A 22,930-nucleotide genomic window follows, 5' to 3' on the forward strand; every position below is an offset into this window, starting at 1 on the left:
TTTCTACAGGCAATTTTAGAAGTGTCTTCACATAGATTACAACACCGTTTAGATTATTGTATTCACTTCAAGCCTTCCCTATTGTTCTTGATAATGCGGGAACTATTTCTAATTAGTGTTTCTAGATTAATAAAAGAACATATTGTGCTAACGATGAAAAAACATACCTAGATTGAAGATTTTAAATGTAATTTTCTCTAGCAATTAACCCGCGCCGTGCTGGTGGCCTGAACTTTCCGCCGAGTGCTGGGGGGGGGCGTTTTCACGCCCCCCCGTCTAACTCGGCTCCTGGGCCACGTAGCGACACGCGGTAAGCGGCAATCGAAAGAGCGTCAAAAATAAGGACGAAAACACATCGGTCATTTTTTGGGTCAGGTCAAAGGTCAGGTCACCAGAGGTCACCAAAGGTAAAATGTTGACTATTTCAACATTTTGGAAACTGCCAACGGCTATCTCGGGAACCGATAGAGCTACAGCGCCGCAGAAAAGCGCATTCGATAGCCCTTTTACAGACCTTTCTGAGTAATGTTCTCAGATTTGACCTCAGGTCAACGGTTTAGCCTCTAGAGGGCAAAAACTCCAAAAATAGCCGTTTTTACGAAAAACGTTTTTTCGTCAATAACTTTTGACTCATAAGCGCCATGACATTACTTTTGCCAGCATCGTGTTCCTCTCGTCGAGACGCGTCGAATGAACTATTTGTTGACCTTGAAAGGTCATTTTGAAAATTTGACCTCAGGTCAAGGTCATGACCTGACCGAAAAGGGTCATGTTGCATATCAGTCGATCCGTATCGTCGAGCTGAACACATCTGACGTGTTTTCACCGCTCTAGCACGTCTCTATCAAAAGTTATAGCCAAAAAACTGCTGGCGACCGTTCATGACCTGAGATGACCTCAGGGGCACACAGAGGGGTCACAGGTGCATTTTTCCTATTCAGTGTGTCATGTTTACCTATGAACCGATGTTTGAGAGCGTTTTGAACGATATTCGTCCAAAAGAGGCGCATTTCAATTTTCTCCCATTGACTTATAATGGAGAGGTCGCAAAATTGACCTGACCTTAGGTCACATATATCAAAAATCCGAGATATACATTTTATACATACTGTTACTCATATCAATCGCTGAAAGTTTCAAAGTGATCGTTCAGTCGGTGTAGCTATAGCGAGCCTTTGAACTTTTTCTGAGGTAAGGTCACTTGACGTGACCTGGTGACCTGACCTTGAACGGCCTAGGTCTGAAATTTTCACAACATGTGCGGAAATGATGTAGGAACACGTGTACCAAAAACGGCGGCGCTGCGCGCCGCCGTTTTTGAGATATTCGCGAAAAACCTGAGGGGGGGGCGTAAAAACGCCCCCCCCCCAGCACGGCGCGGGTTAATGGTAAATTCTCTACAGATCAAGGAAAAGATGCATGCTAACTGATAACTTAAAGTTCTTGGGGCCAGTTGTTTTCTTCTTTTCTTACGTCGCCCCAATGGCCGCGAATACACTTGTGATAGCGCCTATCGGTCACAGGTCAGGTTAACCCGCGCCCTGCTGGGGGGGGGGGTGTTTGAACACCCCCCCCCCCCTGTGGTTTTTCGCGAATATCTCAAAAACGGCGGCGCGGAGCGCCGCCGTTTTTGGTACACCTTATCATACATCAATTCTACACATGTTGTGAAAATTTCAGACCAAGGTCGTTCAAGGTCAGGTCACCAGGTCACTCGAAGTGACCTCACCTCATAAAAAGTTTCAATGTCTGTCATAGCTACACCGAGTGACCGATCGCTTTGAAACTTTCAGCGATTGCTAAGAGCATTAGCATGTACAAAATGTATATCTCAGAATTTTGATACCGATGACCTAAGGTCAGGTCAATTTTGCGACCTCACCATTATAAGTCAATGGGAGAAAATTGAAATGCGCCTGTTTTGGACGAAAGACATTATAAACACTCCCAAACACTGAATTACAAGTGGTTTAGACACACTGAACATGAAAATGGTGTCTGTGACCCCTGTTTATGCCCTGAGGTCATCTTAGGTCACGAATGGTATCTAACAGTTTTTCGCAAATAACTTTTGATAGAGGCATGCTAGAGCGATGAAAACGCCTTAGATGTGTTCAGCTCGACGATACGGATCGACTGATATGCAACATGACCCTTTCCGGTCAGGTCATGACCTTGACCTGAGGTCAAATTTTCAAGTTGACCTTTCAAGGTCAAATTATAGTTCGTTCGATGCGTCTTGACGAGAGGAACACGATGCCGGTAAAAGTAAGCTCGTACAATGCTTGGGTCAAAAGTTATTGCAGAAAAACTGTTTCCGAAAAAATCGGCTATTTTTGCAGTTTTTGCCCCCTGCAGGCAAAACCGTTGACGTTAGGTCAAATCTGAGAGAATTACTCAGAAAGGGCGTTAATAGGGCTATCGAATGCGCTTTTCCGCGGCGCTGTAGCTCTATTGGTTCCCGAGTTATGCGTTGGCTTCTTGGAAATTTTCGACATTCGACCTGGAAATCGGCGAAAATTTGCCTTCAATGACCTCTGGTGACCTGACCTTTGACCTGACCAAAAAATTGACCGAAGTGATTTCCTCATTATTTTTGACGCTCTTTCGAACGCCGCCTTCCGCGTATCGCTACGTGGCCCAGGAGCCGAGTTAGAAGGGGGGGTGTTCAAACACCCCCCCCCCAGCAGGGCGTGGAAATCCAGGACCCCCAGCCGGGCGCGGGTTAAAGACAAAATGTTTTGTTGTTCACGGGTCTTCTAGCCTTCGCCCCAGTGGGGGGGGGGGGGGGGCATATGTTACCACCCTGTCGCGTTTTTGCGTGTGAATAAAAAACCGCGGCGCGTAGCGCCGCGCCGCTTGGGGTAGCTTTTGGTACATCAATTTCGGATAATGTGTGAAATTTTTGACCCCAGGTCATATCAGGTCAGGTCACCAGGTCAAGTTAACTGACCAAGCCTAAAAGTTTGCAATCATGTCCAGCCAGCAGTGTTTGTCAGAAAGGTTTCAAACTTGTTGGATTGCATGCTGTTATGGGCGCCTACAATTTGTATATCTCGGATTTTTTATATCCGTGACCTAAGGTCAGGTCAATGGCGTGACCTTTCCATTACAAGTCAATGGAGAAAAATGAAAATGCCTCTAGATCCGTGTGTACGCATCGGAACAGTCCAAATATTTCAGAATCACAATGATTTAGTCCACTCGTGATGACCAAGGTGTCATTTTTTCTGATAGCCTCTAGACAGGTCATCCTAGGTCACTTGAGGCTACAAACAGTTTTTGCCAATAACTCACGATTGGAAAGAGATAGAACGCTGGGGATGGTCTCATTGTGTTTGTCTTGTTGAGACGCATCGACTGATATGCAACATGACCTTTTTCGGTAAGGTCATGACCTTGACCTGAGGTCAAATTTTCAAGTTGACCTTTCAAGGTCAAATTATAGTTCATTCGACGCGTCTCGGCGAGGGGAACACGATTCTGGCAATATAAATGTCGTGGCTTTTTGTAGTCGAAAGTTATTGTCGAAAAACACTTTTCGTAAAAACAGCTATTTTTGGAGTTTTTGCCCTCTGGAGGCTAAACCGTTGACCTGAGGTTAATATTGATATGACCTTTGATAGCGGCATGTTTTCTGAAAAATATAATGACAATTGGCAAATTTTGACCTTTGATGACCTCTGGTGACCCCAATATTGCTCTAAGGTGAAAATGACTGAAATACTTTCAAACGTACGCATTGAGGGCTATTGACTGTTTTTTACCGCGTCTTTCTAGCCCTCTTAGTTTTTGAGTTAGAGGTGGGTGGTAACATATGCCCCCCCCCCCCCCCCCCACTAGGGCGAAGTTGGCCGAGACCGCCACTGGGGCGCGGGCTAGGAATGCGCTATAGCATCGAGTAAAACGCATTTTATCGAAAATCAGCGATAGGGCGTCAGTTGCCTAGTGCAGATGTTGCTATTAGAAGTCACTGATAATACCAGGTCAGCTCACAGGTCAGGTCGCCAAGGGTCAGCACACGAACCCAATTTTACTAGGGCTGTGTGATGCATGTTTTATGGCTAATTTCTCATTTCCAACTCAATGGTGTTGGTTATAGAACCATCAGGAACAGTTAAGGTCACTTCCTGCTGGAGGTCAGGTCAATGTCAGGTCAAAAAAGGTCGAATTTCAAAGTTGATATTTTTTCATAAAATGGGTATTGATTCGATGCAGCTCGTCACGGCGACTCTAATGATGGTCTTTGTTTTGCGCTACGTTGTCTAGAATTGCAAAAAATTGTGTTGGAAAATTTGACGTCATCAATTTTGAACAGCTTTGAGCTTTTTTTGCTATAACTTGGCCAAAAAGAGATATATCGATCTAAAATTTATTACGCGAATAGAAGCCTATGAGGGCTATCTCATATATTTCGTTTTTTTTTCGAAATTCGAAAAACTTTTTGGATTTTTAGACTATTATATAAAAAGAGTTTTTTATTTTGGGGGGTTAAAATTTAAAAATTTCGAAACTTCGAGAATCGAGATAGCAGTTTAGTACCTCTGGTAATCCTACACCTTTTATGTCTTTAACGTTTTTTCTGTATCTTCAAAGCTATAGGCCTGACAGCTCTTCCCGCGAAACTTTTTTTTTTTGGTCGAAAACGGCAGAACATGACGTCACTCTGACGTCATTTGCGGCCAACCTATCATAGCCTTCGGAAAAAATTGGTCACAATGTGTAAAATTGATGCCCGGGAGGGTACTGAAAGTTTGGTGACGATCGGCGCATCGGTTCTGGAGATATATTGAAAAGTCTGGAGGGGGAACAAAAAATAGCCCCCCCCCCCCACCAGGGCGCGGGTTAATAAATGTGTTGCTCGGATAGTTTTGTTCGCGTTGTTTTCGAACAGCAGTCACTTGAAAAAATGATCATCGCGGATGAAAATGTGTGGATACCAGGCAACCTAACTGACCAGAAAGAGGTGTATATGTTACAGTGTGTTCGCGAAAATCGTGATTTCGCGGAGTCACCGGTTGCTCCACGGACTCCCTAGGGACTCCGCGAACTCACATGCACTCTCGTGAATCTGCGGAATCACTGCCGTGGTTTCGCGGATTTACTAGAGTTTTCAGTGTGTTCGTTGAATTACTGAAGAGTCGTGGGGATCCGCGAACTACCTAGTTAATCCGCAGACTAGCGATTATTTTTCAGTGAATTCGCGGAATGCCGATTCTTTTTTTCAGAGAATTTCCGTAAAACATTGTTTAGTGTTAACCCGGCCGGGCCCGGGGGGTAATCCCAACCAACGCAGCCCGGGGGGTCGTTTTTTGCCCCCCCCCCCCCCTGACTAACTCCGTAAATAGGGGAGCTACCGAATCGAAAGCGATACCAAACGAAAGATCCTTACAAGACGATTCTAAAGCACCTAAAATTTTTGACCTCAGGTCAATTTTCAAGGTCAGTGGTCAAGGTCAAAGGCAAAAATCGGCCATGTGTAGTGATCTCAAAGTAAGCGTTCTAGAGGACGACAGGATGCGAAAACTGGCAAAATTGGGTGTCAAACGAAAGAAGAGAATCTGAGTATTTCCGAAAATGTGCTCAACATTAGCCCGGCACCGACTGGGCTATTTCCGTACCCACGACAGCCTGGGGGGGGGGGGGTCGGATCCCCCTGTTATCTCGAGAACCAATGGTCGCATCGAGCCCCGCGAGGCGGCGTTCGAAAGGTCTCTACGAGACCTTCCCAAAGCACCCTTAAGATTTTATGATTGAGGTCAACTTTCGGTTCAAGGTCAGGTCAAAGGTCAAATTCTGGGGTTTTGCATGATTAGGCTTACGGACAGCGGAATCGATAGCTGCTGCTCGAAACTCACCAAAAATGACATCAAAGGCCTAGTGAAGGTACCATGTAAGTATAGAGGTCATACTAAGTTAGGGTCAAGGTCAGGTCAGGTCACGAAAGGTCACGGTTTTCACTTTTTGCTACATGGGCGTGCGATACATGTTTTATGGCTTATTTTTCACGCCGAATTCGATGGTAATGGTTATATGTGACCCCAAGTCACTGTGCTGGTGATAAGTGCGCATTGAAAGCATAAAAATCGTTTATACCATTCATAACTAAACGAGGGCTGAGAAAAAAAGTCAATTTTTCAACTTTTTATTTTTGACATAAAAAATGCACGTTTCTAGACGAGCTTTGTCCCAGGAATCTAGTGCTGCCATTTGTTTTCACATGCGATGTTCAGAAGTGCCTCTAATTCACGAAAATGCTTATGACGTCACCATGCCCTATGCATGTTGGAGCTATTTTTTTACAATTTGGGGGTCAAAAATCAAGATAGAAAGTTGAAATTTGGAGCATGTAATTTTCTAATAGACCTCTATAACATATATTTCGGTTTTTTGAAAATTCTCAAAATTTTAGATTTTCTTAGCTGTTTTCCAAAAAATGTAGTTTTTTGAATTTTTAGGGGTGAAAAAAACGCATTTTATGGAAAATCCAAGATAGCCATTTTAAAGAACTCGTTGAGCTGCGTCTATTTAGGTCCTTAATTTGCAATTTGCTTTAAACGCTGATTTTTGGCGATTTTTTAAACATTTACCACTTTTTAACTAAAAACACCACGTAGTAACATCACTAAAATCGATATATCTCAAATTTTTTGAATTTTTTTCTTAAAAATTACACAAAAGACGTCAAATTGATGGGGGAGAAGGTATGCCAAGTTTCAAGTTGATAGCGTAAGCGATTCTTGAGTTATTCAAGAAAAACGGAGGGGGAGTCGGATCCGACCCCCCAGGCGGTCGCGGGTTAAAGGTCAAGGTCAAGGTCATGCTCTAAATTGACCTCAAACTTGGCACTTTTGTGTACATATTGCGTGGTAACTTCCAATATGTTTTTAAATGTTTTGAGGCTTATCAGGTCTCTACTTGTGGTTCATCGTACGATACAAGGCTGCTCAAAGGTCAAGGTCACAGAAGAGTATCCTTGCTAGAGGCTATTTCACTGATTCTACAGGGTGTTCCAAAAAAAGTGAGCCCCCCAACTAAGATCGACTATACCTCTGCAACCGTGCATCCTACAGCTTTGGGAAGCCACTCATTAGAAAGAACAATCAAATTCCATCCAGATAGGCCGTAATTCCGTTACATATCTCACACAACACGGCCAGCATTGTGAAAAGCACAATTCAATACCAAACTCTTGGTGAAACATTAAACGGTATCGGATATGGTTGAAAGTTCTTCGCATCTGACCGCATATTTCAGTTCACGTGCTTTTATTCATTCTTCGCACATGAACTTTTATCATGAAAATTGAACACTGAATGGATGACCTAGTTCAACCAGTATTTTGACCACTCCGATATCGGTCATGCGTTGCCGTCAGCAGTAGGTACACGTTTACCGCCGTCGCCGTGTTTCACCCGATCTGGCAACACATTTTGTTCTGGTCGTTCTCGGTGTAATACGTAATCATTCAGAGCCACACTAGGTAGCCTACTAGAACCGATTTTGACCGTTCTTTCCAACAAGGGGTCTCTCATTATCGTAGGACGTACGGTTTTGGAGATAAAAGCAATATAAGTAAGGGGGCTCACTTTTTTTTTGAACACCCTGTAGTTAGTATATAATGATAAATATGATAATTTTGCCATCCGGAGGCTCTAAATGAAGGCTTAGAGGAAAATAGATGCCAGATTCGTGATCAGCGGGTACGAATCCATCATAAACGACCTTTCATGTGTCAAGGTCAGCCAAAGGTCATCTTCGAGGTCACATTAGGTCAAGATAAAACTTGACCTTTTCAAACAAAATATATATCATTCGACGCGGCTTGACAAGCCGAATGCGTTGGTACCACTGCCGTAGCTCTAGGAACATTTTTGTCGAAGTTATTTGCAAAAAACTAAAACCACAGCTCGGGGGTCGTTGACCTGACCTCTGACCTCAGGTCACCAAACCTATTTTTTTTCTTGGTCAAATGATACACAACCGTGCTCGTAATTTGTCTTTATCTCTAAAACTCTATTTTAGCAGCTATTTGAAGTTCGCGTCTGTAACGCCGAAATTTGTCGTGCAGGGGTCTAGAAAAATGGACCCTGTGACGTCATCAAGGGAGCTAGGTCCAAATTTTTTACTTCAGAAGATGTCAAATTGATGGGAGAAAAGGTACTCTAAGTTATGCTTTCCTATCCCTAAGCGTTCGGGAGCTATCGCAAAAATTCGCCAGGGGGGGGGGGCGAAAAACGCCCCCCCCCCTCCCGGGCCCGCGCGGGTTAATGCTGATTATTGGTATAGGCTCAAAGATATTTGAATAGAGACTGAATCCTGTTGCTGATATGATTAGTTGACAAGTTGTCCTGTTTTAGGACAACGTATGCCGACATGCCACTGTCATGTCGGCCTACGCTGGCCGACATGACAGTGGCAACCAGTCTATAGGAATTAACCCGCGCCCCGTAGGGCTACCGGCGGACCCTACCACCCGTAGGGGGGGGGGGGGCGTTTCGGCCCCCCCCTAAGATCTCGGAAAGTTACCGGCCGATTTTCAAAATTCAAACGGCGTTCGATAGCCCCACCCGGGAACTACCTTGTGACCAAATTTCATTGACCTAGGTCAAACCGATGACGTCACAGGTCAGGTCAAAGGTCAGATTTTCACCGTTCACAGGCATTTCAAGAAATGTGTTGTGAAATCGAGTAAATTGGTAATTTATTGAAAACCATCGATGGTACATTGTTCGTCAAACACATACTTTGCTATCTGAGGTCACTGATACCAGGTCAGGTCACAGCGAGGTCAGGTCACCGGGGGTCACATTATGAAAGTGTCGTGTGATGCATGTTTTATGGTCTATTTTACATGACAAATGCGATTATGTGGGTTAGGTAGCCTTTGGGGCCAGCCTAGGTCACGTTTTGGTGAAGGTCAGGTCAAGGTCAGGTCAAATTAGGTCAAATTTCAAAGTTGATATTTTTGCATAAAATGGGTATCGATTCGATGCAGCTCGTCACGGGGAGTCCAATGGTGGTCTTTGTTTTGCTCTACGAGGTCTAGAATTGCCAAAAATTGAGTTTGAATATTTGACGTCATCATTTTTGAACAGTTCTTTCGCTATAACTTGGCCAAAAAAACGAGGTATCGATCTGAAATTTGGTATGTAGATAGAAGACGGTAGGTACTATCACATATATTCCGGTTTTTTTCGAAAATCAAAAAACTTTTTGGATTTTTCGGCTTATATATCCAAAAAAATGCATTTTTGATTTTTGGGGGTCAAAACTCAAAAATTTCAAAAATCCGAGACAGCAGTTTTGTAGCCCTGTCAATTCTACACCTTTTGTGTCTTGATCATTTTTTTGTATCTTCAAAGCTGTAGGCCTGACAGGTCTTCTCGCGAAGGTCTTTTTTCGGTCGAAAATGACAGAACATGACGTCATTTTGACGTCATTTGTGGCCAACCTATTATAGCCTCTGGAAAAATTTTTGGTCACAATGTGTAAAATCGATGCCCGGAGGGGTCCTGAAAGTTTGGTGGCGATATCTCCAGCCGTTTAGGAGATATCGACCGAAAAGGACAGGGGGGGCCATATCGGCCCCCCCTACGGGGCGCGGGTTAAAAACTAAGGGACATTTGGTAAGTTTTACGTTACATTGTTAATCCTCGCCCCACAGGGGGCCAATATGGCCCCCTGTGGATTTTCCTGAATAGCAATTAAACAGCGGCGCGCAGCGCAGCCATATTTTCAGTACCTTCCTGGGCATCAATTTGACACCTTTACAAAAATGCTATCTATCACTATTACTGCTCACTATTAGCAGTCAGCTCGTATGCAGCATGTAGTGTCATCCCTACCTATGTCTCAGCACGTGCTAGCGTGGCAGCTCCCACACCATTCACCTACCATGTCTATATGTGTCTGTGTTTCCCAGCCTGTCCGCGTGTCACTGCCGGGGCTCTACAGAGGCTGCTCTCTGCCCTCACCGTCCTGGAGGACGTCACACTTGGCGGCTCTCTGTCCGGCGCCATCACAGACGCCTCACTTGCCGCCCTCCACGGCTGCTCCCAGCTGCGTAAAATGCAGCTGGGGGACAGAGTGGACCAATGTACGGATATACCGGTCACAGCGGTCAGCAGGTCAGTCAGCTGTACATCCAGACCAGACTCAGACTAGACCCAGACCAGACCCAGACCCAGCCCAGACCAGACCCAGACCAGACCCAGACCAGACCCAGACCAGACCAGACCCAGACCAAATCCAGACCACCAGACTCAGACCATTTCTACCTAGATAAGACCAAACCAATGCATGACGCTATGCTATATGCATTGTCTGTTTGTGTACACTGTTGCTATGCATTGTGCTTAAAAGATTGGTATGTATTGTCACTAACGAGCATACAGACCAATAGTAGTAAGCACTATAGCTATTAGCTGGCGCACGGCATCGGGGCCGGACCCTCACCGGGACCGGACCGGACCTGACTTGAACTGGCCCTGTGGAGACCGGACCCGTCCCTTCCAGACGGCCGGTCGGCCGGCTGGTGTCGCTGACTGGCCTGTGTTCTGTTCTGTCGCAGGCTGGTGGTTACCTGTCGGAAACTGGAGGCGCTGCTCTTTATCGCAACGGAGGAGCTCAGTCAGAGGGTCCTGGACGCCCTGGTCCGGGCAGACCTGGGGAAACGCGATGACGGCACGCCGAGAACACTGAGGTTCAAAGTCCCAGGTGAGTGACGGCACCGCCCAGCGTCTCTGATCAGTCCCACAACAGACGGCACGGCGCCACCGGCCTCTCGGAGACGCTGTCGTACACCCTCTCAACGGGTCGAGATGAGCACATAACGCTGATGTGACGTCACAACTGATATAAACTGATAGTGATGTCATTCATATATAGATATGAGTCTAGACTCATATGTGGCGTGAATGGTTGTTCATGTATGAACAATACCAAACACTAGCTGATACCTGTGGTAGGTTAGCCAGTATATAGTAAGATGACGTAAGATATATAGTAAGATGACGTCACTCGTATTTAGGTAGCTAATTGGTATGGCTTGAGCTCTGACACGGTGTGTGGTATGAATTGATGGTATGGACATGTTCACTGTACTGTGGTCTTCACTGTTTATTTGTGCAACTCTGTGTACAAGGTATTAGCGTGCAAGTGTGTGATTGCAACTGCCCGATATTCTTTTAATGTGTGTTTCTTTTCTTTTAACCCGCGCCCCACTGGGGTCTGCGTATAACACGCCCTACTGGGGGGGGGGGGGGCTATTCATAGCCCCCCCCTCCTAACTCCGAAACTACTGGGCCGATCGTCAAAATTCAAACGGCGTCTGATAGCCCCGGAAAAACTGTCGAGCGAAACCTTATTTCATTGACCTTGAGGTCACCGATGACGTCACAGGTCAGGTCAAAGAAAAAATTATTAGCATTTTGCTTGTTCGCGTTTTGGGCTCTGGCCGCCGTCTTACAAGTCAGATCAGGCTCATTTTTGGTTCACACACTCGTGAACAGATGCTCTAGATACCCTGAGGGTACCAAACTTGTACTTTGATTTTCAGGTCAAGGTCAGGTCATACAGGTCACGAAAATATTATATCATGCGTCGGTCACGTGACACATGTTTTATGGTCCACTTAGGCCAAAAATTTCGAATTTGATGTCGTCTGTGTCATTCGAGGTCATTTTGAGTCGAATTTAGCTTAGGTCAGGTCACTTTCAGGTAAAAAAAGGTCAAATTTTGAAGTTATAATTTTTCAACAGAAAAGGTGTCTATTGGATGCAGTTTGAGCTCAGGAACACGATGGTGCTATTTATATTGGTGTACGATGTCAAATACGTGCTGAAAAATTGATTTGAAAAATTTATAATTGTGAATTTTTTGCAATAATGCGTATAACTTGGCCATTTTTGAAGATATTTAGCTAAAACTTGCTAGAGTTAGTCATAATAACGCGTTCTATCACATATATTCCGGTTTTTTCGAAAAGTCAAAAAAAAAGGAAAAAAATGTAAAAATGTAAATTTTGAATTTTATTATATAAAATATTCAAAATTTTCAAAATTTCCAAAATCTGAGATAACAGTTTGATAGCGCAGTCTATTCTGAGTCCTCTCATGCAAAGAACTTGAATCTAGCTTAAAAACTGAGCCCTTGGGAGCGATTGCCGTGGTTCAATGTTTTGCGTCGAAATCGGCCGAACATGACGTCACTCTGACGTCATTTCCGGCCGACCTATGGTAGCTACGAAGTTCAAATTTTGACACAAGGTGTCAAATTGATGCAGCCGAAGGTACTGAAAGTTTGGCGTCGATACGTCAAGCGGTTTGGAAGTTATTGCAGAAAAACGGGAGGGGGGGCTATAAATAGCCCCCCCCCCGTGGGGCGCGGGTTAATGCTCGATATTCTTTTAAGCTAGAATTTTTAAATGTCACAAAATAATGAATCTGATGATGCTGTAAAGCGAAAGCTCATTCTCATATTTGGCCTATTTTACAATAAAAGTTTTACATTTCTGCCATGTTATTGATCATTTTTGCATATTGATGCCCGATATTCATTTGAATTCATGTTACCGGGACGTTACCACATACTCAGTTCACGTACATGTCTTCGTTGTTATGTCTTCGTTGTTGTTATGTCTTCGTTGTTATGTCTTACATGTCTTCGTTGTCGTTCGTTGTTACATGACTTTGGTGCTGAATTAGGCTTGCGTAGATAGATACTATCATTGGCGGATCCAGAAAGGCAATCTTTGATGCTGCGGGTGGGGCATACCCCCCCCCCCCCAAAAAAAAAATCTCCAAATTCCAAAAACTCATCGAATTTCGGTTCCTTAGGCACTGCTACGCAGCTTAACCTGCGAGTTGCTGGGGGGAGGGGGGCGTTAACCCTCGCCCGTAAACGGTGTTTTGCCACCTTCGCCCATGCAGGGGGGGGGGGGTTGGTGCGACCCCCCTGGCGTTTGAAAACGGAGCGTCGTAGAGCTTAGCGGAAAAAAACCAACGGATTGCTCTCAACGAGATCTCGCGATTGGTGGTATATTTTTTGGTCCTAGGTCAACATTTGACCTACTTATGACCGGTCAAAGGTCAAATTTTCTGAAAAATCTAACTTTTTTAGATTTCCGCGCCGATTGCGGCAAAACGGTCAGAGATATCAACTTAAAACCTTCACTATCGTGATCCTCGATCAATTCTCTATCGTTTGGTGTGTGTTTCGATGTCATAACTCTAAAAATGATGCGTTGTGAGCATCGGAAGTCTGCAAGGTCATTTGTGCATTGGGTCACGTCAGGCGTGTGACGTCACTGACCTGACCCTGACCCAAAATGAACTACAAGAAACAACCGACGATGCCTGAAATGGATAGCAAATTCGAATTCAGGGCATCAAAATACTCCAAAAAGGCATACAAGTGGCAATAAGTCATTACAGGTCAACCGAGGTCACTGACCTTACCTTGACCTTGAGTAACCTTCAAAAGTTCAACGGACATTGTGCCAATGTCATATCAGCCAGTTGTGATTCTAAAACAATCCATCAGTGTGTCAGGTCAGTCGGCATTTATACCAATGTGAAGCAATCTCCAATTTAGCGTAAATCTGGCCGGAGGTTGTTCCATTTATGACGTCATAACTCCGTGACCTGACATGACCTTGACAAAAAAATACCAAAAGTTGCGCAAACGATGCCTCAAAGGGTACTGAAAATTTGGTCAGGCTATCTGAAACGGTTCGGCGTGTAGCTAAGAAAAACCTCAGGGGGGTGCACCAACCCCCCCCCCCCCCTACATGGGCGAGGGTTAAACGCCCCACTTTTATCGCCGCGCTATAGCGTAAAAACGGCAAAATTTAAGTACCTGTAGGGAATTGATTGAAGTTTGTTGTGACAAATAAAAAAAAAATCGGTAGGATTTTTTTTTAGATATCGAGGTTTTAGTGACGTCATGATTTCTGAGTTTTCGGCCAAAAACGGCATGTGTTCAAAAAATCATATAAAATCACAGAATAGACAATAGACGCACAGACATGCCGTAAACGCCATTAGACTGCCAATACTACGAACAATCAAATGGTTATCTTCGATTTTTCATTATGGTTCCGCATTTTCAAAAATCTTGAACTGAATCTTGGCAATTACTCGTGACTACTTCACGACCATGATACATGCATTTCCTAAATTGAACTTTTTGAACCAAACACGTACACATATGATAAAATGAATGTCACCATCGTGTTCTACGCCCAAAATTACACATACAACATGTGTCACGGGCTGCGAATATCAGTTTTGGTTTTTGGGGATATTTGCCTTCCCGGTTGACCTGACCTTGACCCTGACCTATGCTTGACTGACCCCTACATGGAGCTGACACTCTTGTAGGCCTTATATGAAGGATTGTGCACCGTTTTGAGAGAGTTTATGACGAGAGGCGCCCATTGCGAGGTTCTGAAGTCCATGCTACTGAAAGCCCGATTTCAGGTGTTTGACGTGACCTTGACCCGACCTGTGACGTCTAAATTCAATTTTAAAGTACTCATCTGAAGCGTCTCGTCGCGTTCTTTCGTTTGCCGCCTCGTGTGTTTCGCTGCGCCAGTTGGTTCTCGAGTTATCGGCTGGGGGCGTTTAACGCCCCCCCCCCCCAGGGGCCCGGGAACGATTTTCAAGTTGGGGGGGGGCGAGCCTAAAATACCTGACATGATGCATATGAAACAGTGGCGTAGCTAGGGGTCTAAGGGGACACGTACCCCCCCCCCCCCCCATCGGGTTCAAAGGGACCTTCGGTTCCGAGGGGCCCTGCGGCGCCATTTGACCGCTGAAGGTCAAACCGCTGACGCCCCATGTGGCTCGTTAGAGCACCTCATGGGCCCTAAATAGCCACACTAAGATCTCCATAAGGGCCCCACGCCGGCTTCTGAGCGCCTCTTGCGCCTTTTCAGGGCACCTCGGTGGTCTCCTCTGAGAGTCCTTATCGGCCTATGAGGGGCCAGTTCTAGGGGCATTTCCCGCCTGTGATGGTCCCAGACTTATTTTTCTGAGGGCCCCATAACGGCAACTATGGGGCCCTCATCGGCGCCTATGAGGGCCCACACCGGTGTCTCTGAGGGTTTCACACCCCCAACACTGAGTGCCTACACCAGTGCCTATTAAAATTAAGCCCTGTATCGGCGGCTCTGAGGACCCAACAAACACCTGTGCATCTGAAGGCCACCCACTGGTGACTTTTGAGGGTCCCACACCGGTGAGTCTGAGGGCCCCACCGGCGTCTGACAGTACCATGCCGGTCTCTAAGGACCCCACAGGACTTCTTCTGCCGGCCTAAGGACCCCTTGCCGGTCACTGAGACCCCCTGCGGGCTTGTAGAGAGTTCGCGTCAGCAGCTCTAAAGCCCCCACACCCGTCTGTAACGGCTCCACACCAGCGTCTATGAGGGCCCACAGCAACGCCTGTAAGGACCCTCATCGGCGCCTCTGAGAGAATCACACTAGCACCTCTGAGCGCCCACACCGGCACCTGGTGTGGGCGGCACCTGGTGGTAAAGGCCCCTTACCGCCGGCTCTGAGCGCCCTACGCCGGTGATTCTGAGGGTGCTGCCGATAACCGAAGGCACCACATAAGCCCTTAGTGTCGCTGAGCTTTAATCCCATACCGGCCCTCTAATGTATCCCATGCATCCCATCCCATACCGAGGGCGCCACGTCAGTGCACTCATTGCCCCACACCCCTCCCTCACACCCGGAGCGGGTAAACTGTGTTATACCTATAGCAACGATTTTGCCACCGTTGTACGTTATGCATTTCTCAAAGTTGACTCAAAATGGTCCAGTATAAAACTGGCCTGCCAAGCTTATGGCCAAGGTCAGGCCCAAATCAAAGCGGGATGACAATAGCAGATGTTGTCAAATCGATACTGTATCAGCAGAAACCATTCAGATGGCAAGGAAAATGCCGTGTGTTGATGTTTAGATGTATAAAGGAAACAAGAAGGAAAGAAGTCCGGAAAAGGGAGGAAAGACCTTTTCTCGCTGCCTCAATGTTGAGGGGGCGCCGCCCCCTCAGCTCCCAAGTTGGGGGGGCAAGCGCCCCCGCTGCCCCCCCTGTTCCCGGGTCTATGCCCCCCCCCCCCCCCCCAGCAAACGGCGGGTGGCGACATACCCCAGCAACTGCCGGGTTAAAACAAACCCTTTCCTAATAAAAGTTGTTTAGTTTTCGTTTTATTCCTCAAAAACCGCAAATTTTCGTCGATTTCGGGCGCTGCGGGGGGGGGGGGCATTGGCCCAAATGCCCCCCCTGGGTCCGCCAGTGGATACTACAAACCAGTTTTGTGGTGTCGGACTTGTGAAAATAAATGGACCTATCCAGCATGTCCATTCGTGTCTGGTTGATAGCTCTACTTTTGTATTGTATTGTACATGGGTGGACCAAAAAGGATGGAAACATTTTGAACTCGCATAAAACATGCATTATTGTATGCATGTAACTGAAAATGGTACCAAACGAGAGTATATTTCGTGGAAATTCATAACGGCATCACTCTCATCTCCTTTCTCTCGTTTTCAGTCTCTCACAGCAAATGTTCGAAGAGACTAGTTTCGCGAGACAGGCACAGAGCGGCCGGTCTGGTGGCTGACGCGATAGCCCGACGACACATGTTCGCTGGTATGGCTCACACAGTCTTGGTGATCGCTCTCTTCATCAGGTCACAGAGACCTTCCTTGTAGACCTGGCCCTTGAGATGAGATGATAGAGAAGTCACTGCACAGCAGCAAGGTCACCGCAATGGTGTGCCCTCAGCGGAAAATGAATCGTGGGTCCACTTTGGTTCGAGGAAGGGAGCGGCGACACCGTGACCGTCAATCAACAGCGCATACCAGGCGGCGCTGAGGAAGTTCTGAGAGTGAGTCCAAACGAAGCATGGCAGCCTCATCATACACCTTATGTGGTTCCAGCAAGACGGTGCGCCTCCTCACATCGCAAAAACAACGCTCAAGTGCATCGAAAACCACTTCAGTGACCGGCTGATATCCCGCGGTGCCAGTCGGAACTGGCCTACCTGCTCATCCGACCTGACCCCTATGGATGTTTTACTGTGGGGTCATCTCAAGGGCCAGGTCTACAAGGAAGGTTCAGACTTCAGAAAGCCTCTGAACTGAAGATAGCGATCAACAAGGCTGTGTGAGCCATACAAGCGGGCTATCGTGTCAGCAGCCAGGCTGGTCGCTCTGTGCCTGTCTCGCGAAGGTGGTCATTTCGAACATCTGCTGTGAGAGACTGAAAACGAGAGAAAGCATATGAGAGTGATGCCATTATGAATTTCCACGAAATGTACTCTTGTTTGGTATCATTCCCAGTCACGTGCATGCAATGATACATGTTTTATACGAGTTTAATTAACCCTCGCATGTGTGCGGCGTTTGCCACTTCTAATGTGTAGGGGGGGGGGGGTCGGTTGGACCCCCCCTTGCCGTTTGGCCCCTGATCGAGCTAGAGCTTCGCGGAAAAAACGAGCGTGTTGCCCGTGACGAGAGGAAGCCGATGATACCCAATTTTAAGGTCCTAGGTCATTGGTTGACCTTCCAGGTCAGGTCAATGACCCAAGGTCGGGAAAATCGGGACCTGTTAGAAAGTCGTAAAGTGTGGCTGCTAAGGGGTTTTTCGGGGTGCTGATCACGAAAATCGTGTTACTTTTGATCACAGATGATGTCTTGAAGCATTTAGACCAGGTCGGGTCAGGTCAGGTCAGGTCAACCAGTAGGCGTCGTGACGGGTATTCGTAGTACGTGTCAACCGCCTCTGACAGCTTCGTAACATGTTACGAAGTCACCAAAACTACTTCGTAAATGTTCAAATGGTTGCTAAATTCGAATTCAGCTCCAAAAACTAGCCTAGAAACATGTAAAACTCGAAAAAGTGAACCGAGGTCACCCGAGGTCACCAAAGGTCAATGACCTGACCTGACCTTCAGGTGACCTTGACACACACGGGAGTAACATCAAATCACATGTTTGAAGGTTTGAAACCACGAAAAGCTTGCAAACACGCGGCTAGTGCGAGCCGACATACGCGAAATCGCGATTCCGGCCAAACATGGTCTCGGAAAAGAGGTCACAGGTCAAAGGTCATTTAGGTCAGGGTCATGACATTTTCAGGGTAGGTGTAAAATTGATCAATGCGAGGGTACTGAAAGTTTCGTCGCGACCGGCCGCTTTTTACGCGAGTTATTCGCGAAAAACCATGGGGGGGGGTCCATCCGACCCTCCCCCCCCTACACATGCGAGGGTTAAAATGTTTCCATCCTTTTTGGTCCACCCTGTATTGTATTGAACAATCATGAACGATCCACATTCTCAAAGTGCGTGGCGATTACTGCTCATTTAGTTACTGCATGGACCATGACGTACTCAACCGATCATGTGATGTGTGTGCCATTATGGGGCGTCATATCAGAAGTCCGAACTTGTGATAAGTGTTATACCACATTAAACAAAGCTCGTTAAGTCGTACTTCGTACATCGAAATATGAGAAACATTTTCCCCATTGTGTATGAGTTGTCATTTGTAACCCATCTTACTGGTGTCTTACCCGCAGAAGCTGTTTATGATAAACTGATCATACCGTCGGATACCGGCAACATCAAAGTACTAAGACTGAGGGACGACAAATCCTGCGGTTCATCTTTGAAGCTCATCTTTCCACCGGGCCATAGTGATGAGCAGCTGACGGCTCTGCTGGAGTCCCTCCGAACCTTGGAGGAGCTCACGGTCTCCATTCCTCCTGACTCGACGGGACGGTGGCTGCGGCTGCTGCCGCCGTCCTTGAGGCGCCTGGACGTTTACGGTGAGATGTCATTGATGAAACTTGTACCTAATCACACTGCTGTGTGGTGAGGACAGCGCTTAGTAGGTAGGTATTGCGATTGCAGCCATGCATGTGGGCTGTAATGTTTAGCCGATCCGATACCATATACAATGTAATATTAACCCGCGCCCTGCTGGGGGGGGGGGTGTTTGAACACCCCCCTTGTGGTTTTTCGCGAATATCTCAAAAACGGCGGGGCGGAGCGCCGCCGTTTTTGGTACACCTTATCATACATCAATTCTACACATGTTGTGAAAATTTCAGACCAAGGTCATTCAAGGTCAGGTCACCAGGTCACTTGAAGTGACCTCACCTCATAAAAAGTTTTAATGTCTGTCATAGCTACACCAAGTGACCGATCGCTTTGAAACTTTCAGCGATTGCTAAGAGCAATAGCATGTACAAAATGTATATCTCAGAATTTTGATATCGATGACCTAAGGTCAGGTCAATTTTGCGACCTCCCCATTATAAGTCAATGGGAGAAAATTGAAATGCGCCTCTTTTGGACGAAAGACATTATAAACACTCCCTAACACCGAATTACAAGTGGTTTAGACACACTGAACATGAAAATGGTGTCCGTGACCCTTGTTTATGCCCTGAGGTCATCTTAGGTCACGAATGGTATCTAGCAGTTTTTCGCAAATAACTTTTGATAGAGGCATGCTAGAGCGATGAAAACGCCTTAGATGTGTTCAGCTCGACGATACGGATCGACTGATATGCAACATGACCATTTCCGGTCCGGTCATGACCTTGACCTGAGGTCAAATTTTCAAGTTGACCTTTTAAGGTCAAGTTATAGTTCATTCGATGCGTCTTGACGAGAGGAACACGATGCCGGTAAAAGTAAGCTCGTACAAGGCTTGGGTCAAAAGTTATTGCAGAAAAACTGTTTCCGAAAAAAATCGGCTCTTTTTGCAGTTTTTGCCCCCTGCAGGCAAAACCGTTGACGTTAGGTCAAATCTGAGAGAATTACTCAGAAAGAGCGTTAATAGGGCTATCGAATGCGCTTTTCCGCGGCGCTGTACCTCTATTGGTTCCCGAGTTACGCGTTGGCTTCTTGGAAATTTTCGACATTCGACCTGGAAATCGGCGAAATTTGCCTTCAATGACCTCTGGTGACCTGACCTTTGACCTGAGCAAAAAATTGACCGAAGTGATTTCGTCATTATTTTTGACGCTCTTTCGAACGCCGCCTTCCGCGTATCGCTACGTGGCCCAGGAGCCGAGTTACAAGGGGGGGTGTTCAAACACCCCCCCCCCCCCAGCAGGGCGTGGAAATCCAGGACCCCCAGCCGGGCGCGGGTTAATCTACACACAAAAACAGTGTTTTAGCGGGCAGTGGCATCATCACAGTAAAATGTGTAATGCGTATTCACTGTAACTCTTGTCAAAATTATGATAGACGTTGTTTTGAAGACCACATGCTCTACAAATGATCATATGAAACCGACGCGTAATGTTGATCATGGCCTGACATCCAATACCTACAGATAGTTTTGACAGCATCGTCGATAGTGTTCAATCTCTATTGTTCATAGTTCATGGTCCATGCTGAGCTATGTAGGTATAACAATATGTGTGCTTGTATACAACAGACATTGCCAAACTCATTCCTATCAGTGACGAGTCGGCTGTGTTGGTGTCAGTATCGGCTGTATCGTTGTTAGATACCATAGTATCAGCGGCCTCCCGACCCGGCGGCAGCTCCGTCCGACTGCAGTCAGCTGACGCGGCTCTCACTCCGACAGGACCGGGGGAGACGGGGAAGCCGCTGACACTGGCCCGACAGCCCGACCATGGGCTGGAGGTCGTCATACAACAGGCGGGAGATGACGTCATCAACCAGCTGTCCAAGGAGCTGGGACCACGGGTTACCGGGCTGAATATGTTCAGTGAGTGGCGGTGACACGGACAGGTTATCGTTATGTGTGGTTGGGTATACTGACGAACACCATATACCAACTAAGCACGGCAACACCGTTCGGGGAGAGGTGAAGCACGAACTGTGATAAGAGTAAAAGTCATGTCAGATACTTTTGCTGGTATATTTGGTATATCATATACGTAAATGACGGATATGACGGATATGTCGATATTCATTTCCGTGGGGTGTGTGTGTCGCCAACATGGTGTTGGCGACCTGTGGTGAGTGCTCCATATAAATGCATAACCAATCACCAATCACCAGTTATGTGGATGTGTTGTTTCATTTTCTGCTTGGCAGCTCTTCATTAGTAGGCATCATTACTTGTACACATAATGCATATACATATAGGTATACATGCATGCGTGTATAGCTACTTCTTTGCAGATACATACATAAACTGTACATACATACATGCATACGAACTTACATATACACAAATATACATACAAATAATATTAACCCGCGCCCTGCTGGGGGGGGGTGTTTGAACACCCCCCCCCCCTGTGGTTTTTCGCGAATATCTAAAAAACGGCGGCGCGGAGCGCCGCCGTTTTTGGTACACCTTATCATACATCAATTCTACACATGTTGTGAAAATTTCAGACCAAGGTCATTCAAGGTCAGGTCACCAGGTCACTTGAAGTGACCTCACCTCATAAAAAGTTTCAATGTGTGTCATAGCTACACCGAGTGACCGATCGCTTTGAAACTTTCAGCCATTGCTAAGAGCAATAACATGTACAAAATGTATATCTCAGAATTTTGATATCGGTGACCTAAGGTCAGGTCAATTTTGCGACCTCCCCATTATAAGTCAATGGGAGAAAATTGAAATGCGCCTCCTTTGGACGAAAGACATTATAAACACTCCCAAACACTGAATTACAAGTGGTTTAGACACACTGAACATGAAAATGGTGTCCGTGACCCCTGTTTATGCCCTGAGGTCATCTTAGGTCACGAATGGTATCTAACAGTTTTTCGCAAATAACTTTTGATAGAGGCATGCTAGAGCGATGAAAACGCCTTAGATGTGTTCAGCTCGACGATACGGATCGACTGATATGCAACATGACCCTTTCCGGTCAGGTCATGACCTTGACCTGAGGTCAAATTTTCAAGTTGACCTTTCAAGGTCAAGTTATAGTTCATTCGATGCGTCTTAACGAGAGGAACACGATGCCGGTAAAAGTAAGCTCGTACAAGGCTTGGGTCAAAAGTTATTGCAGAAAAACTGTTTCCGAAAAAATCGGCTATTTTTGCAGTTTTTGCCCCCTGCAGGCAAAACCGTTGACGTTAGGTCAAATCTGAGAGAATTACTCAGAAAGGGCGTGAATAGGGCTATCGAATGCGCTTTTCCGCGGCGCTGTATCTCTATTGGTTCCCGAGTTATGCGTTGGCTTCTTGGAAATTGTCGACATTCGACCTGGAAATCGGCGAAATTTTGCCTTCAATGACCTCTGGTGACCTGACCTTTGACCTGACCAAAAAATTGACCGAAGTGATTTCCTCATTATTTTTGACGCTCTTTCGAACGCCGCCTTCCGCGTATCGCTACGTGGCCCAGGAGCCGAGTTAGAAGGGGGGGTGTTCAAACACCCCCCCCCCCCCCCCCAGCAGGGCGTGGAAATCCAGGACCCCCAGCAGGGCGCGGGTTAAATGTGTTCATTATCACTATTTACCGCTCAATATTAACAGTCAGCTCGTATGCAGCATGCAGTGTCATACCTGGCTATGTCTCAGCACGTGCTAGCGAGTAGCGTAGCAGCTCCCACGCCATTCACCTACCATGTCTGTATGTGCCTGTGCTTTCCAGACTGCCCGCGTGTCACTGCCGGGGCCCTACAGCGACTGCTGTCCGCCCTCACCGGCCTGGAAGACGTCACACTTGACGGCTCTCTGTCCGGCGCCATCACTGACGCCTCACTGGCCGCCCTCCACGGCTGCTCCCAGCTGCGTAAAATGCAGCTGGGACAGCCATATGTACTCTGTACGGATATACCGGTCACAGCGGTCAACAGGTCAGTCAGCTGTACACTCAGACCAGACCAGATCAGACCCAGACATAGAGCAGACCCAGACCAGACCCAGACCCAGACCCAGACCCAGACCCAGACCCAGACCAGACACAGA

The 22,930-nt window shown here is 46.6% G+C and overlaps 1 protein-coding gene across 1 annotated transcript in view; it reads left to right on the forward strand.

Annotated features, from left to right (window-relative positions):
- LOC122383169 overlaps window positions 1-22,930 on the forward strand; it is a 164,754-nt gene that overhangs the window by 136,294 nt on the left and 5,530 nt on the right. Inside the window, exons 14-18 of the mRNA XM_043369339.1 lie at window positions 9,926-10,130; window positions 10,574-10,719; window positions 18,592-18,840; window positions 20,619-20,762; window positions 22,614-22,818. Of these exons, the coding sequence (XP_043225274.1) occupies window positions 9,926-10,130; window positions 10,574-10,719; window positions 18,592-18,840; window positions 20,619-20,762; window positions 22,614-22,818 (949 nt within the window). The remainder of the gene's footprint in view (window positions 1-9,925; window positions 10,131-10,573; window positions 10,720-18,591; window positions 18,841-20,618; window positions 20,763-22,613; window positions 22,819-22,930) is intronic.

The sequence above is a fragment of the Amphibalanus amphitrite genome, unplaced genomic scaffold (genome assembly GCF_019059575.1).
Source record: "Amphibalanus amphitrite isolate SeventyFive unplaced genomic scaffold, NRLGWU_Aamphi_draft 000157F_arrow, whole genome shotgun sequence".
NCBI lineage: Eukaryota > Metazoa > Arthropoda > Thecostraca > Balanomorpha > Balanidae > Amphibalanus > Amphibalanus amphitrite.